Source organism: Panicum hallii, chromosome 5, assembly GCF_002211085.1.
Source record: "Panicum hallii strain FIL2 chromosome 5, PHallii_v3.1, whole genome shotgun sequence".
Classification (NCBI taxonomy): Eukaryota; Viridiplantae; Streptophyta; class Magnoliopsida; order Poales; family Poaceae; genus Panicum; species Panicum hallii.
Window position 1 is genome coordinate 52,329,655 of NC_038046.1, and position 19,060 is coordinate 52,348,714.

The window sequence follows — 19,060 nt, forward strand, 5'->3', positions numbered from 1 at the left end:
CAGCAAGGCTTACCCGTTCATGGTATACTTAGCCATGTAGCTAGACTTATGATGACTTTACTGGTTACGGGTAAATTTTTCAGCTGAAAAGAAACAAAGAGTGGATCCTTAATTTCAAATTTTAGCTTTCCAGTTCTACGTAATTAATTATTCTAGATAAGCACCTATAACTATAAAAGCATGGTAAGAAGTATTTCATTTTTTTACCGATTTTTCGTTACTCCATTTGTGTGCCTGGGATGCGGATCCCCACCCCACCACGTGTTCTGAAGGGAGTTCAAGACGAACCCCTTGAATTCTCTATGGGGTTTATCCGCTCTAAAATTTCTTTTGCTAAGTATCAAAACAAGTTTGATTTTTTGCCGAAGTATCCAAACAAGACCTCACGAATCTGCTTATGTACACAATAATGTGGGTATATCTATTTCTTTGTTCTCATAGTCTGGCATATGTACTGTAGATAAACCTGTTCCAATGGCCAAACAAAAAGAGGGTGTGGACAAGGGAACTGCTAGGAGGATGATCCGGTCTACGGAAGGCTGTGCGAAGAGCATTACTTTCAAGAGGAACAACAAATCAGACGCCGTGCAGCTTCACGATCTGCCGACTGTAAGAGTAATTCCAAATAGTTCAATCCTCCTTTCGCAGTAAGCATATATGTCAAATAATTCAAAAGAGCTTGCTAGGACCAGTTAATCAGTGGTTCAGTTTACTCGGCTGCTTACTCACGCCACTTACTATGTGCAGGACATCCTAGGTAGCATACTATCACGGTTGACATTCAGAGAATCCTCAGGGATGGGCCTTGTTTCTCATATCTGGCGGCGGCTGTGGAGAAGCTGCTGTTGGAAACTGGTCTTCACCAGGGCTACAATGTTCCAACCCAGAAATAAGAGCATCAAACGTACAAGGACCAACTTTGCCATGAGAGTCGACAGTTTCTTGCGGCAGCTACACACTCATTCTCCTCTTGATAAGTTTGTTATTAAGTTCGGGCTGCGCAGGAAGCACACTTGCCATGTCAACAGATGGATTCGCTTCTGCTCTGCGTCGCGAGCAAGGCACATCACTATTGATTTCACTCCTGGAGTGAAAGGTTTTGCCATGGGTCTAGCCAACAGCAAGTACATCTTCCCCCTGAACGTTTTTAGTGGTCCAGACGGCTCCTCTACACATGTCAGATTTCTTCATCTGGGCTATGTCTGTCTGGACACAACCTCCTCTGGTTTCATGGCTTTTGCAAATCTTAAGAAGCTCACTCTGCACAAAATTTCCTTTTTGGGAGGCCTCCAGTGCCTGATGCTGCCAGAATTCAATTCTCTTGAGTGGCTGAGCATCAGCTACTGTTCCTTGCCCGGTTTAAGCACATGCCAGCCGCTGCAACGCCTGCGATGTGTTCGTTTGCACTACTGCTATCTGAAAAAGATTGAGCTGGAAGCTCCAAATCTAACATCGTTTGACTTGACCAACCCACCAATTCCATTTGTGCTTGGTGCATCTCTGAAGGTAATGGAAGCCAACATTAAACTGCTCTCTTATGATGATAATCTGGACTACATTTACACTGAGCTTCCTGCTGCACTGTCTCATGTGCATAAACTCTCCATAACCTCGCCTCTCTGCATTTTTGATGAGGTTTGTCTGTTTCTGAAAGTACTTAAGTTCATTCAACTATTACTGACCTTTATTTGCACCTGACATGTTTGTTCCTCATCTCATACATATTTTGACTCTCATGGTTATATTTCAGCTGCAAGGGTTTGCCAAAATCTCAGCCAGATTCATCAATCTGAGGCATCTGACCATGTATTTGCCTCTTTACGGGGACCTTGAGTCAATTGACGGGATTCTTCGCTTGGCCTACCTCCTGGAGTTGGCCCCAGCTCTAGAAGAATTGGAATTGCATGTGAGTGGCTTACTAACTCTATAATCTCTTATACATTTTCTCAAGGTATGCTGTATCTGTAGATATTTTTGTAGAGGGATTGCAGCACTAGTGTACCAGGCATATTGTTTATCATCTTTGCTAATTTTGAATTGCCTGAATATTTATTATCCCTCATTATCTAAAACTACATAGTTTAAAATTGCAGTAACATAAAAGTTGTCTGAATAGTTAAAAAAGATTAAAAAAGACAAAAAAAGGAGCAATGTTGCAATCAATTGAACATCGGATACTATCATACTTCATTACTATACGAGCCAAGGTGCCCATGTGTTGCTAGTTTGCTACAAGGTCTCGAATACTTGATAGTTTAAAATTGCAGTACCATAAAAAATTTTGAGTGTTGATGTTATAATTAAAAAGGATAAAAACACACACAAAAAGTAGCAAAGTCACAATCAATTGAAAAAAGGACACTACCATACTTTATTACCTTACGAGTTGAGGTGCCTATGCGTTGCTCTGAGATCTTTGAATACATGACTTTTAAATTTAAAAGCAATGATGCTTGTTTTACGAGCAGGATGTAAGTATGTCATAATGAGATTCAGCTCTACAGTAATATTAGTCAAGAATACATGTACGCACACACGATTAATACCAACTAAACTGCCTAAACATTTTGTTTTACAAAAGCAGCACTAATTGACAATATGGAAAGACTACGCGCAAGCCATGCTTCTCTTTTGATCATGTCTAGAGAATTCCCTCAGAGTTGATCTGACCACCCAACCAACATTATGCATCTAGAATAATGTTGCCATTTTTTGTAGTGAACAATTAGGCCTTGAGCATTGCGACAAGAAGCCTAACTATCCCTCTTTGACAGTCAGAAAAGTGTTATACCTCGAAGACTATTTATAATTTTTAAAGCTGATGCCAAGAAAACAATGGTGTGGTTGAGGTCATAATAAACACATATTGGTGAGCTCGCAGATAAAACAATTTTCATAACATTCACCGGTGATGTAGACAAAAAACACAAGGAACAACGAACAACGATGTATGGGCCTGTGTCATTGGGCTGGCTGGTTAAGCATGTGCCCAACAGTCATTTGCTGGCATGTGGCCAAAATTGAATAGGTGAGGGGAGTAAAATGGACTTTTCCCCTTTAAAAAATTGAACTTCTAGCCTTTTAGTGTACCGTTGCCGCTCTTCTTTCTTCTATTATATACTGCTGTTCCATTGGTTTTCATGCTCTCCTCCTATTCCTCTGTTCCTTTGTTTATGTCTCCTGCTGCGAAATCAATGTGGGTGCTGTGAGAGGATGGCTCGGGGAGGCGTTGGAGTGTGGTAGGAGGGCCGCGGTGTGGTTGCATGGGAGAGGCCAAGGAGGGGCGCTCGCCGCTGCGAGGCAGTACAGTGTGGCGGTCCCACCTGTCAGCACAGCTGTGGTAGAACATACCACCACCACTGTCACTTTTTAAGTAGTGTATGATTATTTGGGTAATACAATACAGTTTTATCCATTTTTGAAGCCAATTGGATTTTTTATTGGCAATGATGTTCTATATGTGAAATGTAAACTGTAAAGTAGCCCAAAATTTCTTGAAGGCACTATGTCCAAATCTAACCTTTGAATGTTCCTTCCTTTTCAAATATAATGTCCAACAAGATAATGGCCATAAGTAGTACTTTCATATGGATGTCAATTGGTATTGTCCCTTTTATGTCAGAAAACCTATATAATGTTAAACTTATTGTTTTTAATCTCAAAGTTTATGACGGCTTCCAAATGTCAGTAGTATCCAGTGAGAACTTATAATATATCCATGACAATCACAAAAATTTCTATGCTTAAGCTACGGCTGTGTGCCTTTATTTTGGATTGGGAAACTATAGGATTGTTGAGTGGTTTGATGCTCTCAGCTTCATGATCGGAATGGATTTTTTTTAAGAAAACAGAGGTAATCTGTTGACCAAGCTTATTGTGATGTTAGAGTTACATTGCCAAAGGACACTAGGACTAGGATAGCATGTGTTTCAAAGACAATGCTTCGTTAAACCTTTTAAGTACGGTTTATCCCATGTTTCTTGTTTTCATAGGCCTGTTCTTGTTGCTCATTGAGCTACCACTTCCCATATGTATGATGTGATTCTAAACGTGTAGTTTTGTGTTTGCTTCATTTCCCCTTGTTTATTATTTTGTTCCCACATTCATTATGAAAAATTGATATGATGGATCTCTAAAGAGTCCGGTATCTTTGCATGCAGGCGAACGGCGGTGATGTGTCTGTTGGATGGGCACTCAGACGGAATATGTTACCATACCCACACAATAAGCTCAAGAGGGTCCTTATTTCAGGAGCCTTTGAATGGGAGGGGCTAATGGAGCTGGCATACTACATTCTTCGGAGTGCCAATAGACTCGAATGTATGATCCTAGATCCAATGAGAAGAATTGGGGGTCCTCCGCTGGATGGGTGGATGGTTGATAAAGGTTGGGAGATGATCAAAGAGTTTTTTGAGGGAGAGGAGTTTCGAAGCATTCTTACTATTCTGTAAGAATGGTAAGATAGACACAAGATTTTAGTGGTCACAGTAAGTGGCCACGCTTGATATGCCATAGGTTAGACCAGTATGGTCATAAATGTTTACTGTTTTCATTTTCGACCTCAAAAATGGTACACGAAATGTAAATTTGACCATTAGCTTCTGTTGTAATATATTTTAGAAATCCAATAGAGCAATACTGCTACGTACAAGTACTTTTCAAGTCAAATCGAGAGCACATTACAACTTCATATCAACCTTAACATTTAAAAAGACATTGCTGATAAAACTTTTAGAACTTCTATTACATGTTTGTCCCAACCCAACGGCATGAATATTGAGTAGCTAGACTTGTCTAAATGAGTTTAACTAGGAGTGAGGAAAAGTATAAAGGGTTTGTGTCTGAGATCTCTTAGTTCTTTTCATAGACCTTACCGTTCTCCCTTGTTTTGTGTCTGAGATCTCTTAGTTCTTTTCAAAGGGGTATTGTCGCCATTGCAATCCTTTTGAGTGAGAATAAGTTCAGAATTGAGTTAAAAGTTCTGAAGATGGGTTCATTAGAAGTTGTATAGATGAGGCTTTTAAACAGCCATCCAGGATGTGAGAGACCTACTTGGCGCAGCAGATAAATTACCAAATGGTGCTGTTGAGGTGTATCCTGTACCTAGAGATGCCTCAGTTGACATGTTACCTCCAGCTGAGGGAACAGATGTGCCAGCTCCTTCCAAATTTGAAGATTCATCAACGCCAGATGTCAATGAAGATGGCATTGAGAAAGACACAAATTTGGAAGAGGGCAATACAGAAAGTCTGACAATGTCTGCACAATTTTCTGCTTTTGGTAAAGATAACTCAGACTACACTGAAGTTGCTGCTCATTAGGATGATGGCTCGATAGAGAACAGATGTCTTTCAGTCCAATGGCCTTTCATATGAGCATAACCAAAGTAAGTCAAAATGAAGCTCATTTCAGTTATCTGTATTTGTGCATGTGGTTGGTCAGCTTCTATTATTCTGAAGACTATTTGGTAAATTATTAAGTTGGAAGATAGCTTATTTTATTTATGTGAATGATTTTCTTTCCCTATGGTTATCACACCCCCATTTGGCCACCATGATGCTCAGTTACTTGAAATTTCTTTCTAGATTTCTCCGTTCGTCTCTGTACGTGTATTTATATATTGCATTGTTGCATGCCATAATACCCAATTACACATTAATTACTGACCTTCTGTTTTACATCTGCGTGCTAAAATACCAGTGACTGTGGTCTGTGGATCTCTTGGAACTGTCTTTCTAGTACTTAACCTTTTGCTGTTGCTCATCAAGTTTCTCATTTTGTATTATCATTTGCCGCTTTGATGGCAGATTTCAATGGAGATATGTCTGCCACTACGAAACAATTTGACCAGTTGACTCTGCACGAGAGACCAAAATCATCTGATGATAATCCGACAGTAATAATCCCTGATCATCTTCAGGTTTCAAATGCTGACTGCGCACACTTGACATTTGATAGTTCTGGAACAATTGATGCATCTTTGACCACAAAACCTCTTGAATGTCATGGTGATGTTGCGACAGTTCCTGATGACCAATCAATGGACCAGACAGATGTCAGGTATGTTTTCTATTTTTTAGTATTCTTCGCACCCATTTTATTGTGTAGCATTTATAAGCCCTCTTTTTTTCTTTTCAGAATCCACGAGGATGGAAGCAAGGCGACAGCAACTCCAGCTGCTGACGAGTATGCTGCCTCTGTGACACACAGCAACCTGGAGAATCTTGATGTTACATCGGTACAACAATCTGAAGTGACAAGAGTCAGTTTCCTGGATGTCATAAACAATACTGGATATAACCTATCATCAACCTCAGATTTTGCAGCTTCAAGTGCAGCGCTGCAAGATTCTGCTTCACACAATTATCTTCAGTAAAACCTACAGTTCCAGAATATTTCTCCTCTCTCAAGCTTTATTGTATGTATTCATATTTTGCATTGATATAGCTCATTAAAAAAGAGAAGTCTACCTGATTCTCCTTTTGCATTTTTTTCCTGAACACGCAGGAGAGAGAGCTGCCTGCCATTTTATTAAGAAGAAAAAGCGTACCCAGGTGTACATAACACACACACAACAACACACCTTCCTAAAAGAATTCACGCGATATTATTAATTTATTGACAATGCCCGTTTTTCTGTACTAACAACTGTTTTATTACTCTATATCTGCAGCAAATATAAAATGGTCTCCTGCCACCAGCAATCCGGCCACTGCGCGAATTTGATCCAGCGTTCTCACTATTGCTCACTAACCCTCCTATGATGCATGGTACAACGTCTTTGTCCATGAACAATGCTACTGTTTCAACGCAGCCCCAAGAGGTATGGATCATTGAATCATGCCACTTCATCTTCATCTATGCTTAGTGAAGCAGCCATATATTTCTTGCCAACTTCGTGCATTCTATCTTGTTGGTTTAGGTAACTGCCGTTGCTAGCACTAGTCTGCAAAAGTTATGATCTGGAAAAGGGCAGCATATATTCCCCCTTTTTTGGTAGTTGACAAACTAAATTATACAAATGGGGCCCAGAGTTTGCTAATGCACCTTTTCATTCTGTTCTATGTCAATAGTTCTATTATTTGAATTGGTGGAACATTTGCAATTTTTGGCAAAATATGAGGAAACAATGCATCAGACTTTTTTATGCTGCTATCTGATTGTTTCCTAATCTTTAAATTTGTCATGGTACCTGTAAATGTGTTAAGAATTTGTTATCCAGCGTTGCGTTTGCGTGGATCACTGGATAGCAAAATTTCCCCAAAATTTTTTTGAGGATGCATCTGGGTCCCCGAAAACCGCATTGATTCTGCCCTTGGGCAGTCTTAGTCCGACAATCCCCTTTGACCCAACTCCTGTCTTGGGTGTGGTGGACCACTTGATAGCATTCTTTCCCCCAAGAAAATTTGGTGGTGCATCTGGATCCCTGCACCCTCCGCTAAGTCTGCCCTCCCTGGTCATGCTGTCTTAGTCCGGTTGTCGTCTTTGACCCAGTCGGAAATGGGGTGTATCGAGCTACACGAATATTTTTTGTTTGGAAGGCTGTACCCATAAGTAAGACAGAGAGAATCATTGTGCCATTTAGCAAAGGAAGCTGCTTTAGATAATAAGCGGTTGATATGCTCTCCAATCTTGCATTTAGTTTTTCATATGAACAATATTGGCTTGGAAGGTGCTCTGAGGTGACAAGTGAATATATACTTCAGTTTAAGACACCGTTCATGATATAATATTTTCTTAAAAAAAAGCTGGTGTATCCTTGTGCTTTTTGTACCATTTACAGAGAAAAATGAAAATATGCTGTCCACAGTTGTTCTTGTTGAGAACTATGTTTCATGATTGAATTATCTTTCCTTAATGTTGACGCAAAAAACGGTGATCGGCTTGTTATGTGGCCACACACGAGGATCTGAAAGATTTGTCTTTCTCCGGCGCAGGCTCCAGTTAGCTTCGCGTAGGTGCTAGACGTGTAGGTGATAGACGTGCCAGTCAATTTGATATGTAATTGATATAGACGTGCCAGTCAAATTGATATGTAATTGATAAGAAATAATGCAATCATCAAATACTAGAACGTATCGGTTGGATTCCGAACTGTTCCAAAGAAATATCGAGATGTAATAAGAAATCGGCTAAGAAGCAGCCGATTCTACTATGAGGTAATACCAATTACTCAATAATACTTCATGAACAATGCTTAGATTCAGATCTAATCGGCTATGTGCAGTAACTTAATAATAAAACATAACTACAGCTGATAGAAAATCTAAGATCTAAGCTAGATAATTTGTGATAAAAACTAAACTGCACAAGATTAAATAAATATATTTGCAAAGTATAGCAAATATCGATAACTGGTGAGTAAATAGATCGAGAAGGAAGCTGATGCGCCGTCCATCAAAGACTAATTTGCTCGATAAACACAGAACTTACCAGCAAGCTGGAGATCGAAGCGATACAGCCCTGCTACCGGAAGAACTCGTCGAAAAGAAAAAAACTACGAAACTAGAGTTTGGTGAAGTCGCCGACAATGAAGAAAAGAGTTTGTTGTATTGATGTGTGATTATTCTGATTACAAGCCCGTAGACTAATATTTATAGTCTAAGCTAACAAACCCTAGTCGATCACGACACAACATGACTTGACCAAAAAGAAAACAATCTTTCTAAAATAAATAATTTGGACTCCATACGATAACTTGCTGACGTGGACCATCGGCATCAATTCCGCTCCATCGGTTGCGACGTCATCTTGGACAATCAACCGCCTCTTCTGCTTGAGCATCGGCCAGTCCCATTGGCCTCCTCCCTTGCCTTATCTTTGACCAGACCGCGTTAAAAAAACAGTGTCAACACTTAATCATTTAGATTTCCTGATGGTCTTTTTCTATTTTAATGTAGTAAAGTATGGTCGCTGAAATTTCAAACTTCAATTAAAACAAAGTATGAACTTGCCTTGGCCATATCTGAATTCTGAAGTAGTAAGAGAGGAGGATGGAAAGGAGCAATGGCTTGTTTGATTAGCTAGTTGCTGCTTCCTATCAAGCAAGTAAATTGATTGAGTGCATAAGTCAATTTAGGCTGCAAAGTTGTAGAAACTGATTCATGATTTTTTTTATTTATGTCCATCAAATTGTCCGCTATGCCATATCATACATGTAACACTTACCTGAAACTTATGTTGTGGATGGAGTTTTCAAGTGGGTTCTTTGCCTCCTGTTTCAATAATGTCGTGAACGAAGCGCGCGTCCTATCATTTCAACAATCAAATATAAGTATTAGACAACTAAATTTACTCAAGTCAATGAAAGGTAGCAATCGCTTGTTCTATCTATTTCAGATGATAGATGCATTTATATGAAAAATCGATCACAAAATCATAGTATATGCTAAAAAACATCATCTGTAATATTTGTTCTATCCATTAGGAGTCTTGTTCGGCATCTCAATCATAAAACACCCGATAAACAAATTGTCTATCATCAAACATCCATTGCCAAATACAAAGTGGGCATATACCTGGACAGCAAGTCACCTACTTGGTGACTGAGTCTCTTGAGGTTCATGACTCCAGCGTGTTAGGAGCAGCACAGTCTTCCGACCTTCAATCATCTGCCCGATGTTGCCGTTGGCCACCGCCACCGCCACCCACCACGGCCCTGATGGCGCCCTCGAGAAGTAGAGCAAAAGGGACGATGGGTGGTGCTAGCTTGAGCGGCGACAGGTGGCACGACGACCTCTTCCTCAGCATGGCACCCTCCGTTGCCCACAGCGAATTTGAGTAGCGGTAGAAATTCGAGTGATGGGAAAGAGTAGAAAGAGAGAGCAGCCGAGCGAGAGAGAAACGGAGGAGAAGACGATGGATGGGAAGAGATAAGGTGGGGCCTATCACGTGCCTCCTGACGTGCGGGCCAGCAGCTGCAGCCCCGCTCTTCCAAGGGACTTGTATTCTCAGCCTCCGCGATCGAATGCTATGCTATCACAGAGCATGTTTCCCACCACTATTGCATGCACATCTTATATGCTGCAGGAGCAACTAGTGTTTAAAAAATATATATTGTTTGAAAATAAATAACAATGTTCAACAGAAAAAGTTATTCCGAATGTATTTCATAAAAAATAGAAGTTGGTTCGAAAATAAAAAATATTCCAGAACAAGATATAATATTTTAGAAAATAAAATTGTTTTGGAACAAATAAAAATATTTTAGAAAAAATATTATCTAAATATAGGCAAGTGTGGTCTAGTTTTAAAGATCTCAACAGAAAAATATTAACCGTGCAATCGAAATTTAATTTGGATAACTGGTTTGTGAAACAGAGTATTTTCTTTTTGATGTATGCATTGCACGGAAATCAAGGCAGGTGAGCTGCAGCAAATCCCTCTGCCTCCCGCGCTGATGGACATGTGTCCATTTCCACCCGTGAAGCCCGGAGAGGAGAGGAAACCAGCGCATCTTTTAATCAATCACTCCGATGTAACTTCATGAGACTATCATCTTTTATCTGTCCTGTCCAACAAGTCTTTCAGCTATAAATGAATAATCCAATAGTTTGCATGTCAGCAACTTTTGAGGGCACGAATCTAAATGCTGTTACGCTATTTGCACCTAATCGCATTCATCACTTGTTATTTTGTTAAGCTCCTCTTTTGAATCATATTGCTATTTACATAAGATCAAGACACTGTACTCTGTGAATGTTTGTAGCCCATTGGAAATTTGGTTCAATCAAGATGCAAAGTTTGCCAGCAGTTCCATTTTGTGCCCCACATGGAACACTTGCAACCTGAAGTTCTGATCCCACCATTGCCTCCGTTATATACCTGTTTCATATTTTCAGATTACCATATTCTGCTACCTATTTTACACTATGAATCAGGTATTATTAGCTTGAAAGAAACAATCACCTTTACATCATTCTTATTTTGACAACCTGATGCTTTGTAGCTACGGACTTACTGTTGGTATTTTTTTTTCGATTGACACTGGCCCGACAAAAACCATGCTTGTCTTTTTCATTTTGGTACTATCACAACTTGCTTACACTGATTCTGCTCTTTTCTCTTGGCATTATCAGAAGCGCAGCATGGCGAAGATCAAGCCAGAGGCGTTGTTGGCACAAAGCAAAGTGAAGAAGGGCCCTAGCCAAATCAGTGTGGCCACGATCTTCACCTACTTGGTCCTCGGCGTCGTAGTCGTGTCCTCCGTTTACGCTGCTTACAAATACAGGGTAGGCAAAGGACCAGCGATGACAGCAGCAGGCGTCGAGGGGGATTAAACCCCAAACTATGCAACTGATTTTTGTTGTTGTATCATCCAGTTGGATAATTTTGGTTGCTGCAGCGCAATAAAAGGAACATGGATAGATTGTATCTTGCTACAGTTTTACTGTAGACCGTGGGTACATTGTATTGATATGTGTCTGCTAAATCCCTTTCTTGGATATGGATGTCTCTGCTGGAGGCCTGGGACTACCTCTAGTTTGTGATGGTACTCGGTGCTGGTATGGGATCTCTTCTTCGTGGTTGAAGACACAGGAAAGCAGGATAACCTTACATGTTCATGATGGCAGTGGGAAGAATTCGGAATCATACATATACTGTGCACAAAACCGGAAAGAGTGTACTGTGGTGCAAAAGGAGAATAGTACTACCTCCGTTCGTTTATAGTTGGCATACTAGGATTTGAAAAAAGTTATACAAAACCACCAATTTCTCTTGCAATATATCATCAAACAAAGGCAATTGCCGTATTCTGAAATCTGAATATATTCATAAAGCTTTTTAACATCGAACGCTGCATGTGGTTTGATGAACTGTTCGTCAAAATTTACGAGGTTTGGTCTTTTGAAATCCCAATGCAAGTACTGGAAACAAAAAAAAAGGGAGGGAGTAGCATTTTTCAAGAGGGATCCTCGTCACAAGCGTGTGGAACGGACACACCGGCCCTTGTTTCCAAAGGCAGGCAGCCCCCACCCGTACGAACGCTGCTGCAATCTTGTGGGCATTCTTTCATTCAGGTCTCGTGGGATCAATGATTGATACCACGTCTCGTGATTCAGCAACGTGATTCCACAGGGCCACACGCGTGGCGTTTGCGTCGAGTGATACCCATCCCGATCTCCGGCCGGCCACTGCCTACTAGTGAGGACGCGACGCACCAGAGAAGATCCAAGGCATGTGACTGCGACCGCTCTCCGTCCTGGGCTGCCTGACGGGCCGGGACCGATGCTGGTGACGTTTGGTGCGCCCGACTCATGGCCCCCGGATGCATTTTTTTTTTCTTTCTTATCCTACCACGTCGTGCTACTTTTGTGCTGGTCTTGTACATGCCCATGCGGCACGAGTCAAACTTTTCTACTAGAAATAGACCTGGTCGTCCCTTAGTCTGAAATCTGTATTGTAGGGTTTGCTTTTTCTCGCACACTTCTCGGTTGTTGAGATTGTAACTCTCTCGCGCTCTCTTCTACTCTGTTCCTGCGATGGCCCTAAAAGTAAAAAAAAAATGTTATAAAAAAGTAAAAAAGAGAAGAAGAGTGATTTTGTGGAAGCTGCAAGGTAACAGGGACAGCGACGACTGACGAGCGACGAACACGTAACATCGTCCATACCCACCACCAGCAGTAAAAATCAACGGAGGGCTCGAGGCTGACGGGATCGCTGGTGAGGCGCTCGCTCACTAGTAGAAGGCACGACTGTGAATGGCGTGACCGCCCGGCGATCGGGACCCGAGTTGCCGTCGCTCTCGCCCATCCCCTGATGTGCTAGCGGCCACTGACGGGACAAGCAGCAGCGACGGAGCTCCACTCTCTTTCTAGTCGTCACGGTTGAGGAGCTAGCGGCGACCGTACCGTGCCGCCGGCCGTTGGGCGTTGCCGTGCCGTGATATGACTGGTGATCCCACGGTCCGTTTTTGACTGGGAGCTCAAGTCTTCCCAAGATCGTCCACGCGTTTCGCTGTCAGCAGCACGCCAGCAAACGCAGGATAAAAAGATTCAGAGTTTCAGACAGCCTTTGCCATCTATTCTCAAATCAAAACTTAGAAGAAAATTAATTATTTTGTGTGGTTGCATACCTCTGCACACCATGAATCCCTAGCGTTGACGTCACGCGCGTCTCATCGATACGGCTAGGTATTAGTTTAGTGGTAGACACGTTGTGCTCAAAGTTTCTTTAAAGAAAAAACGTTTTGTTCAAAGAAAGAAGAAGAAGAAGAAAACGAAGAGGGGGAGAAAGCTGAAAATGGTCGTGGACTCTGGCACTCTGCCATTTTCCGATCGCATCGCTGCTCGTCTAGTTAGGATAACGTTTTCCGACATCCCAAAGGATACGACAACGTTGCCTACTGATCACTCGGCCCCACTAAAATACTAAACTATTAGTTCAGATCCAGTCACTACCGTTGAATGTTGACTGCTATGCTGTCACAAGTTGCGTCTACATATACTATAGCTTCCACGTAAGTCCATTTCTCTGCCCTTTTTTTGCTAGCTTCAGTGGTGTGAAAATGGTTAAGTAGCTGTAACAAATGTACTGGCACCTCATCAACTAGGTCATCCGGGTCGTTCGTTGTTGGTCAGCGTTTTTTTTTTCTTTCTAGATTTAGCGCTTACTTTGACTGTACTTCCTCTATTCCAAAAAACAAATCATTCTACAATTCAAAATTTATCCCATAAAAACAAATCATCTTACCTTGTTTAGAAAGTGCATGTGCATGCAAGATCCAATTAGTGCTAAATATAAGTAAAGGGCAAATATGGTCATCTTAGCTTCTTATTAGTTTATTCTAAAATTTTTAGAATAATTAATTTTTAGAACGGAGGCAGTAGACGTATATGCATGGACGGTAGCATTAATTCTGCAAATACAATGAGATGTGGAGGACCATTGCCATAGGCGGAGCCAGTGGGCTCCACGGGTATGGCCCGGCATACCCTAGGCCGGCCCAGCCCAACAAGCTACATATGTGAAAAAGAAAAATCCAACCACCCGTCCGCTCCCGTGAGGCCGTGAGCCGTCCGCTCCCTGCTCCCGGACCTAGACCGCCCGCTCTGTCCGCCCCGGCGTCCGGCGACGCTCTGCGCCTCTCCCCCTCCCCCGGCGCGCCCCGTCCCCGGCGGCCGGCCACGGCTGCTCGGGCCCAGCCCCGCCGCCCCGGCTCCGGCTCCCGCTCGAGCCTCGGGCGCTCCCGCCAGGCGCCAGGCCGCCTCCCATGTTCCGGCCACGGGCCACGCCGCCACGGCGCCCAGTCCGGCCCCAGCGCGGCAGCGCTTTGTGGTGAGACCGTGAGAGCTTTCCCCCCTCCATTCTCTCCTCGTAGTTTTAGTCTTAGCAAATTTTCCCCAAATTCCTAACCCTAACTTTTCTTTACTGCCATCTAATTTATTAGCTAGTTGTTGTTAGATTTTACCATGATTTAGTTCAATTGATGTAGCTTTTAGATGTATGCGGTAGGAATTAGGGATGTATTGCATTGGTCAATACCTATATTGATGTCATGAGACATGATGATAGATTCAGTGGTAAAGAAAACGTTGTTGACCTCTCAGTTAAGCTAGTGGAAACAAATAGGCACAATGTTTATAATTTGGTTTACTTGCTTCTCAAAATGGTATTGCTTCTACCGGTGGCGACGGCAAGCGTTGAGAGGGTATTTTCTGGTATGGATTTTGTCAAAACCAAGCAGAGAAATAAGATGAGTGGTAGTCTCTTGGAGATTGCCTTGCCACGTTCATTTGAGAGAGACATTTTGGAAGCTGCGGATGAAGATGATGTAGTTAAGACATTCATGGCTACGAGAAAGTGTAGGCTTGAAAAATAGTGTTGTGATCTTATTTGTTATTTAAGCTTGTGTCGTTTATATTTCAAACTATTAGTGTGCTGTTTTAAACTATCTGGATTGTAATTTAAGACCTACTATGCTATTTACTAGTTGTGTACCGAATTGTTGGGTAAGTTTATGAAACTTTACTGAATTGCTAAATAGATTTTACCGGTTTGCATATAAATATTTTGGTTCTGCATACTCCATGCAGAAATTCTAGCTCCGTGACTGACCATTGCCATTTATATAGACCATTGCCATTTATATAGAGGCCTTTAATACGGGGAGATCACGTTTATCATGTCTCGTTGAGAAGAATCGATCGAGCTGATACCAAGCAATTTACCAACTCGACTCCCAACTAGTCGTAACCCAGAAACTACGCCGCACGCTCCACAGCTTCGCTCGCAGGTCTCTCCACAAAAATTAACTAGGGTTAACGCTGCCAATTAAGCAAAAAGAAAAAACCATGACCTGAACTGCTGCCAGGTTTCAAAAATCTATCCCAAAGGTCAGTTTCAGCCATTTACCTGGTCGGCAGAATATATATAAATTAAATGTCCATACCCAATTGACTAGCTCCCATTAATCCGACCCGGTCGCGATCAATCATGGCGTTGGTGAGCGACGGCATTGGCATAGCATATATGGATGAGACGAGACGCATGGGTGATAATACGTCCACGGGCAAGCAAGTACCGAAAGGTACACTACCGATTAGTAGTGGTGTAGTAAATTAATCGCCTATGGGTACAGCTAATGATGCGACTGATAGACGAACGCTCACTGACGGTGGCCCCAGCTGCTACGCAGCTGACAGCATTTTTCTTAGGGAAAAGACAAATCCTCTGCGCCTCGTTCAGTTTTTTCAGACATCCACTCTGCTGTCACAGAAAAGTCAAAGCTCCATGCAGAAGATGGGAAGGAGAGAACCAAGAAGGCGTGGAAAGGGAAGCCGGTGGTGGCCTGAACGGCTCCCGGTCCGTACGAGGTTGCTTGATCCACGTCCACATGGCGACCGATAGAATCATCGAGAGGTTTTCATCATATCGCAGGTAGGCAAGGGAGGAAGGGACGAATGTTGATCGGAGCTGCCGTCTGCGCCAAGCAACCCTGCACCGGCGAGATCGACCATACGCGGCGGCGCGGTCCAGCCTGCCGACGCGCTAGCTTCGGCGCTCGTGGCAGCCGCGCGTGCGCGGCGGAGGAGGACGGGAGGTCGCGGACCCGCGCCGGTACACTGGCGCAGGACGGATTCCTTCTCCTCCGCTCGACTTTCCGCGAATGCCTTCCCGAAAGGGAACCTATCTTTTGTTCCTGCTTTTTTGGAAGTGCGAGCAGCCGTGTACTGTTTGCGATTGAAAAAGAAGTGCGAGCACTTGGTCTTCTTTTCCTTTTGCTAACACCGGGGTCCATGCAATTAGGGTGACTAGTAGTCAAATCTCGGAGTTCGAAAGGAGAAGTGGAAGTTAATATGCGCAAGGGTTAGGGTTAGGGTCGCAGGCCACTGGTCGCTAGCGCTGAGGGGAGCAGGAGGAATCCGATCCGAGGCCCCCTCCCCTCGCGCGCACGACATCGCTGGCGACTAGCGAGAGAGATGAGAAACGGCGACGACGAGACACATCACGTCTGGCAAGTACCTCCAAGTGGCGCATCACATCCAAAGTTTCCTTATCTTGTTAAAAAAACACTTGCCACGCCCAACGCTCGCTGCAGGTGACTATACCCCTTGTCGGACGCCCCCAAAAGGAATCTCGATCTCCTCTTGGCAAAATCACAGGCGCGCACGTGACCGGAGCCACACGGCCGGCCAATCCTCCTCCGTCAGCCCGTGCCTGTGCCCGTGCCCTCCCTCTTGTCTCCGCGCCTTCTACGGTGGCCAGTGGCCCGGCCTAGCCCGCGGTGGCTCTGCTCGTTCAAACCCAGCCACAGCCAGAGGCGGCCAGCCCCCCCCACACACCTACTGGGGGCACTGCCGCTGCCCTCCCCCCCCCCCCCCCCCGGCGTCTTGTTGTGTCGATCACTCCATCTCCCGTCCACCTCACCACCCGCGCCGAGATTTTTTTTTTATCCCAAGCAAGTGCGGGTTTGCCTCCGCGAGCAAACAACACATAACGGACCCGGACCCTCCCTCTCTCCCGAGTCCTCCTGGCTTCCTCTCGCCGCTCGAGCACGAGTTTCCCACGAGAACGCCCTCGCGTCGCGTGGTTTCTAGAGACACCCAGCACCACCCGTCGAGAGGCCGACACCCGGGGTGGCGCCACACACCCGTCGCTGTCGGCTCACCTCCGCCCCCGTTCTCGCGCCTTTTCTTCCCTGCGAGATCTTCCTCCGAATCCTCCCGTGCGCTCCTACTCGCGCTGCGCGTTGCGCGCGTGACGCGAGTACGCGACGCGACATTGTTTAGGACGCGAGAGGCGACGGGGTTTGGGGGGTTTGGTTTGGCTTGCCCATTCTTTTTTTTGGCTTGCCCATTCTTTGATTGACAACTTTTCTTAGGCTCCACATGCGAAAGCCAGCCCCGCTTTATAGGCGTCGAGCAGCAGCCAGCACAGGGGGAAGATGAGCCTTTTCGGTTTTCTGGGTGCACCGCCACACCCGCTCCCTCACTTGGGGGGAGAAAGCGGTCGCAACTTGCCGAGGAAGCATCTGGTTAGTGGTTACTCCTACCTTGCTTGCAGGGTGAAACCTCGGCGAGATTAGTGCCACAAGCTACGATCAAAATTCGAAGTGCCTCGCCGCAGAACATTCGTGCTCTGAGCGAAGTTCAAGTTGAGGAAGATATTGTATGCGATGTGTGTCCTATTAAAAAAGATAACGTGATGAGATGTTTGCTTGCATTTTAGGTATTGATGGAAGAAGAATTCTAGCACAGTGCTTTTTGAATTGTCAATAAAATTTCTGCACATTTCCGTTTAAGGAAGAAATCCTTGCATGTATCGGACCAATTGTCTTTTTGCAACCATGTGAAATGAATGATTGATGTGTTCTAGATTTGGCTCATATACGGTGGTGCGTACTTTAGTACTCTTTCATGTCATTCTGGATCGAGCAATGACGAGGAAGTGTATACTCCCCAAAAAAATGTATTTTGTGGCTAAAAATGTTTGCCCTCCACAAATTGTTGATTTGTAACGTGTTCATAATAAATCAACACTCATTAATATTCCACAAAACGTCATGCCCATTTTTATCTTCCTCCAGACAGCACGTACGTATTCACTACCTTCCTTGAGTTGTCTCAAGACAAATACCACCAACCTATTAGGTGCGCACATGCAAAATAAATTAGTTGTGGATAAGCAAACGCCTAAAGCCACGTTCTTATTTGGACGGAGGAAATATGGAATGAACAAAAGCGGTAAAAGCTTCACGTTACACTAAAACTCGATCCATAACAATAATGGAAGGTATTATAGGCAAGAATTTCCATTAGCCCTATCTCTTTTGATGTGTAGAAGGGACAACCATCTATATTGTTGAGCTACACCTAGACACCACGCGACTCTATCTTTTACATCATTAATGAATTTAATATGGTTTGCCGTTACCTGAAATTGTGGTTATTGCTATCTTGTATATACTCACCGATGCACCCCCAAGAACGGATGATAATGCATGGCGGCTCTCTAATCCGATAAAATTCTCACTATAAACTTACGCCAAATCTTCATATTATGCTAAGAAAATAGAAACGATATATTTCGATCAAACGTAGTATGATACAAGACAGGCAAAACCTCATAGTACGCATATTGTCTACTTTGCTCGGCTCACAATCATCCACAGATTGTTTAGATTTATCCATGCAACATATATAGTATTAGGGCATAATATATTTTGTTCTCCAAATCAAACCATCACAATTTTAATAAAAAAATAGTTTACATATATCACATCAAAGAAGAAAACTTTTCTAAAAATATTATAACTATTTTTATAAACTTCGTCAAACTCAGTATGGATTCAACTTAGAATAAACTGAGAGCGTTGTTTTTGGATTGAGAGAGTACTCATGTGGCTTACTGAAATGCGAAAAGCGACAGCTCAGCCGGAGGTCTACTGTACTAAACAAAACCGGCAAAAGCCTCGTAAAAGCGGGCGGCCGGCCGGCAGAGGTTTACCAGCGCATCACCCCATTAATCACAGGGACACGTGACCCTGGCCCATCCCGCTCCCGCAGTCGGTGCCGTGCGCCACTGCTTTCCCACGCGACGGCTTTCCCACGCGACGCGA

The 19,060-nt window shown here is 43.6% G+C and overlaps 1 protein-coding gene, 1 long non-coding RNA gene and 1 pseudogene across 3 annotated transcripts; 2 read left to right on the forward strand and 1 right to left on the reverse strand.

Moving 5' to 3' along the window:
* The first annotated feature begins 474 nt into the window (after positions 1-474).
* Positions 475-4,567, forward strand: LOC112894733 (F-box/FBD/LRR-repeat protein At1g13570-like). 2 transcript variants are annotated; one of them, XM_025962535.1, is made up of 4 exons: positions 475-609; positions 748-1,635; positions 1,751-1,906; positions 4,161-4,567. In XM_025962535.1, the coding sequence occupies exons 1-4, from the start codon at positions 475-477 to the stop codon at positions 4,449-4,451; spliced, it is 1,470 nt and encodes a 489-aa protein (XP_025818320.1). In that variant the 3' UTR covers positions 4,452-4,567. The 2 variants fall into 2 exon arrangements, 1 of the variants encoding a protein (XP_025818320.1); XR_003229035.1 differs by lacking the exons at positions 475-609; positions 748-1,635; positions 1,751-1,906 and adding an exon at positions 1,930-3,340 and having other exon boundaries at positions 4,161-4,292.
* A 556-nt stretch (positions 4,568-5,123) lies between these two features.
* On the forward strand, positions 5,124-6,868 carry LOC112892765 (annotated as a pseudogene).
* A 1,703-nt stretch (positions 6,869-8,571) lies between these two features.
* On the reverse strand, positions 8,572-9,791 carry LOC112896025. Its single transcript, XR_003229316.1, has 3 exons — positions 9,519-9,791; positions 9,169-9,249; positions 8,572-9,037 (listed from the first exon to the last, which is right to left on the reverse strand). It is a non-coding gene; the product is annotated as an uncharacterized LOC112896025 (long non-coding RNA).
* Positions 9,792-19,060: the final 9,269 nt, after the last annotated feature.

What these genes read in the sequence shown, in the direction of transcription:
- LOC112894733 (XM_025962535.1), top strand. Translation starts at nt 475, where the DNA reads ATGGCCAAACAAAAAGAGGGTGTGGACAAGGGAACTGCTAGGAGGATG. An exon ending in CTCTCTGCATTTTTGATGAG is followed by an intron (nt 1,636 to 1,750) that starts GTTTGTCTGTTT and finishes GTTATATTTCAG; the next exon opens with CTGCAAGGGTTTGCCAAAAT. An exon ending in TAGAAGAATTGGAATTGCAT is followed by an intron (nt 1,907 to 4,160) that starts GTGAGTGGCTTA and finishes CTTTGCATGCAG; the next exon opens with GCGAACGGCGGTGATGTGTC.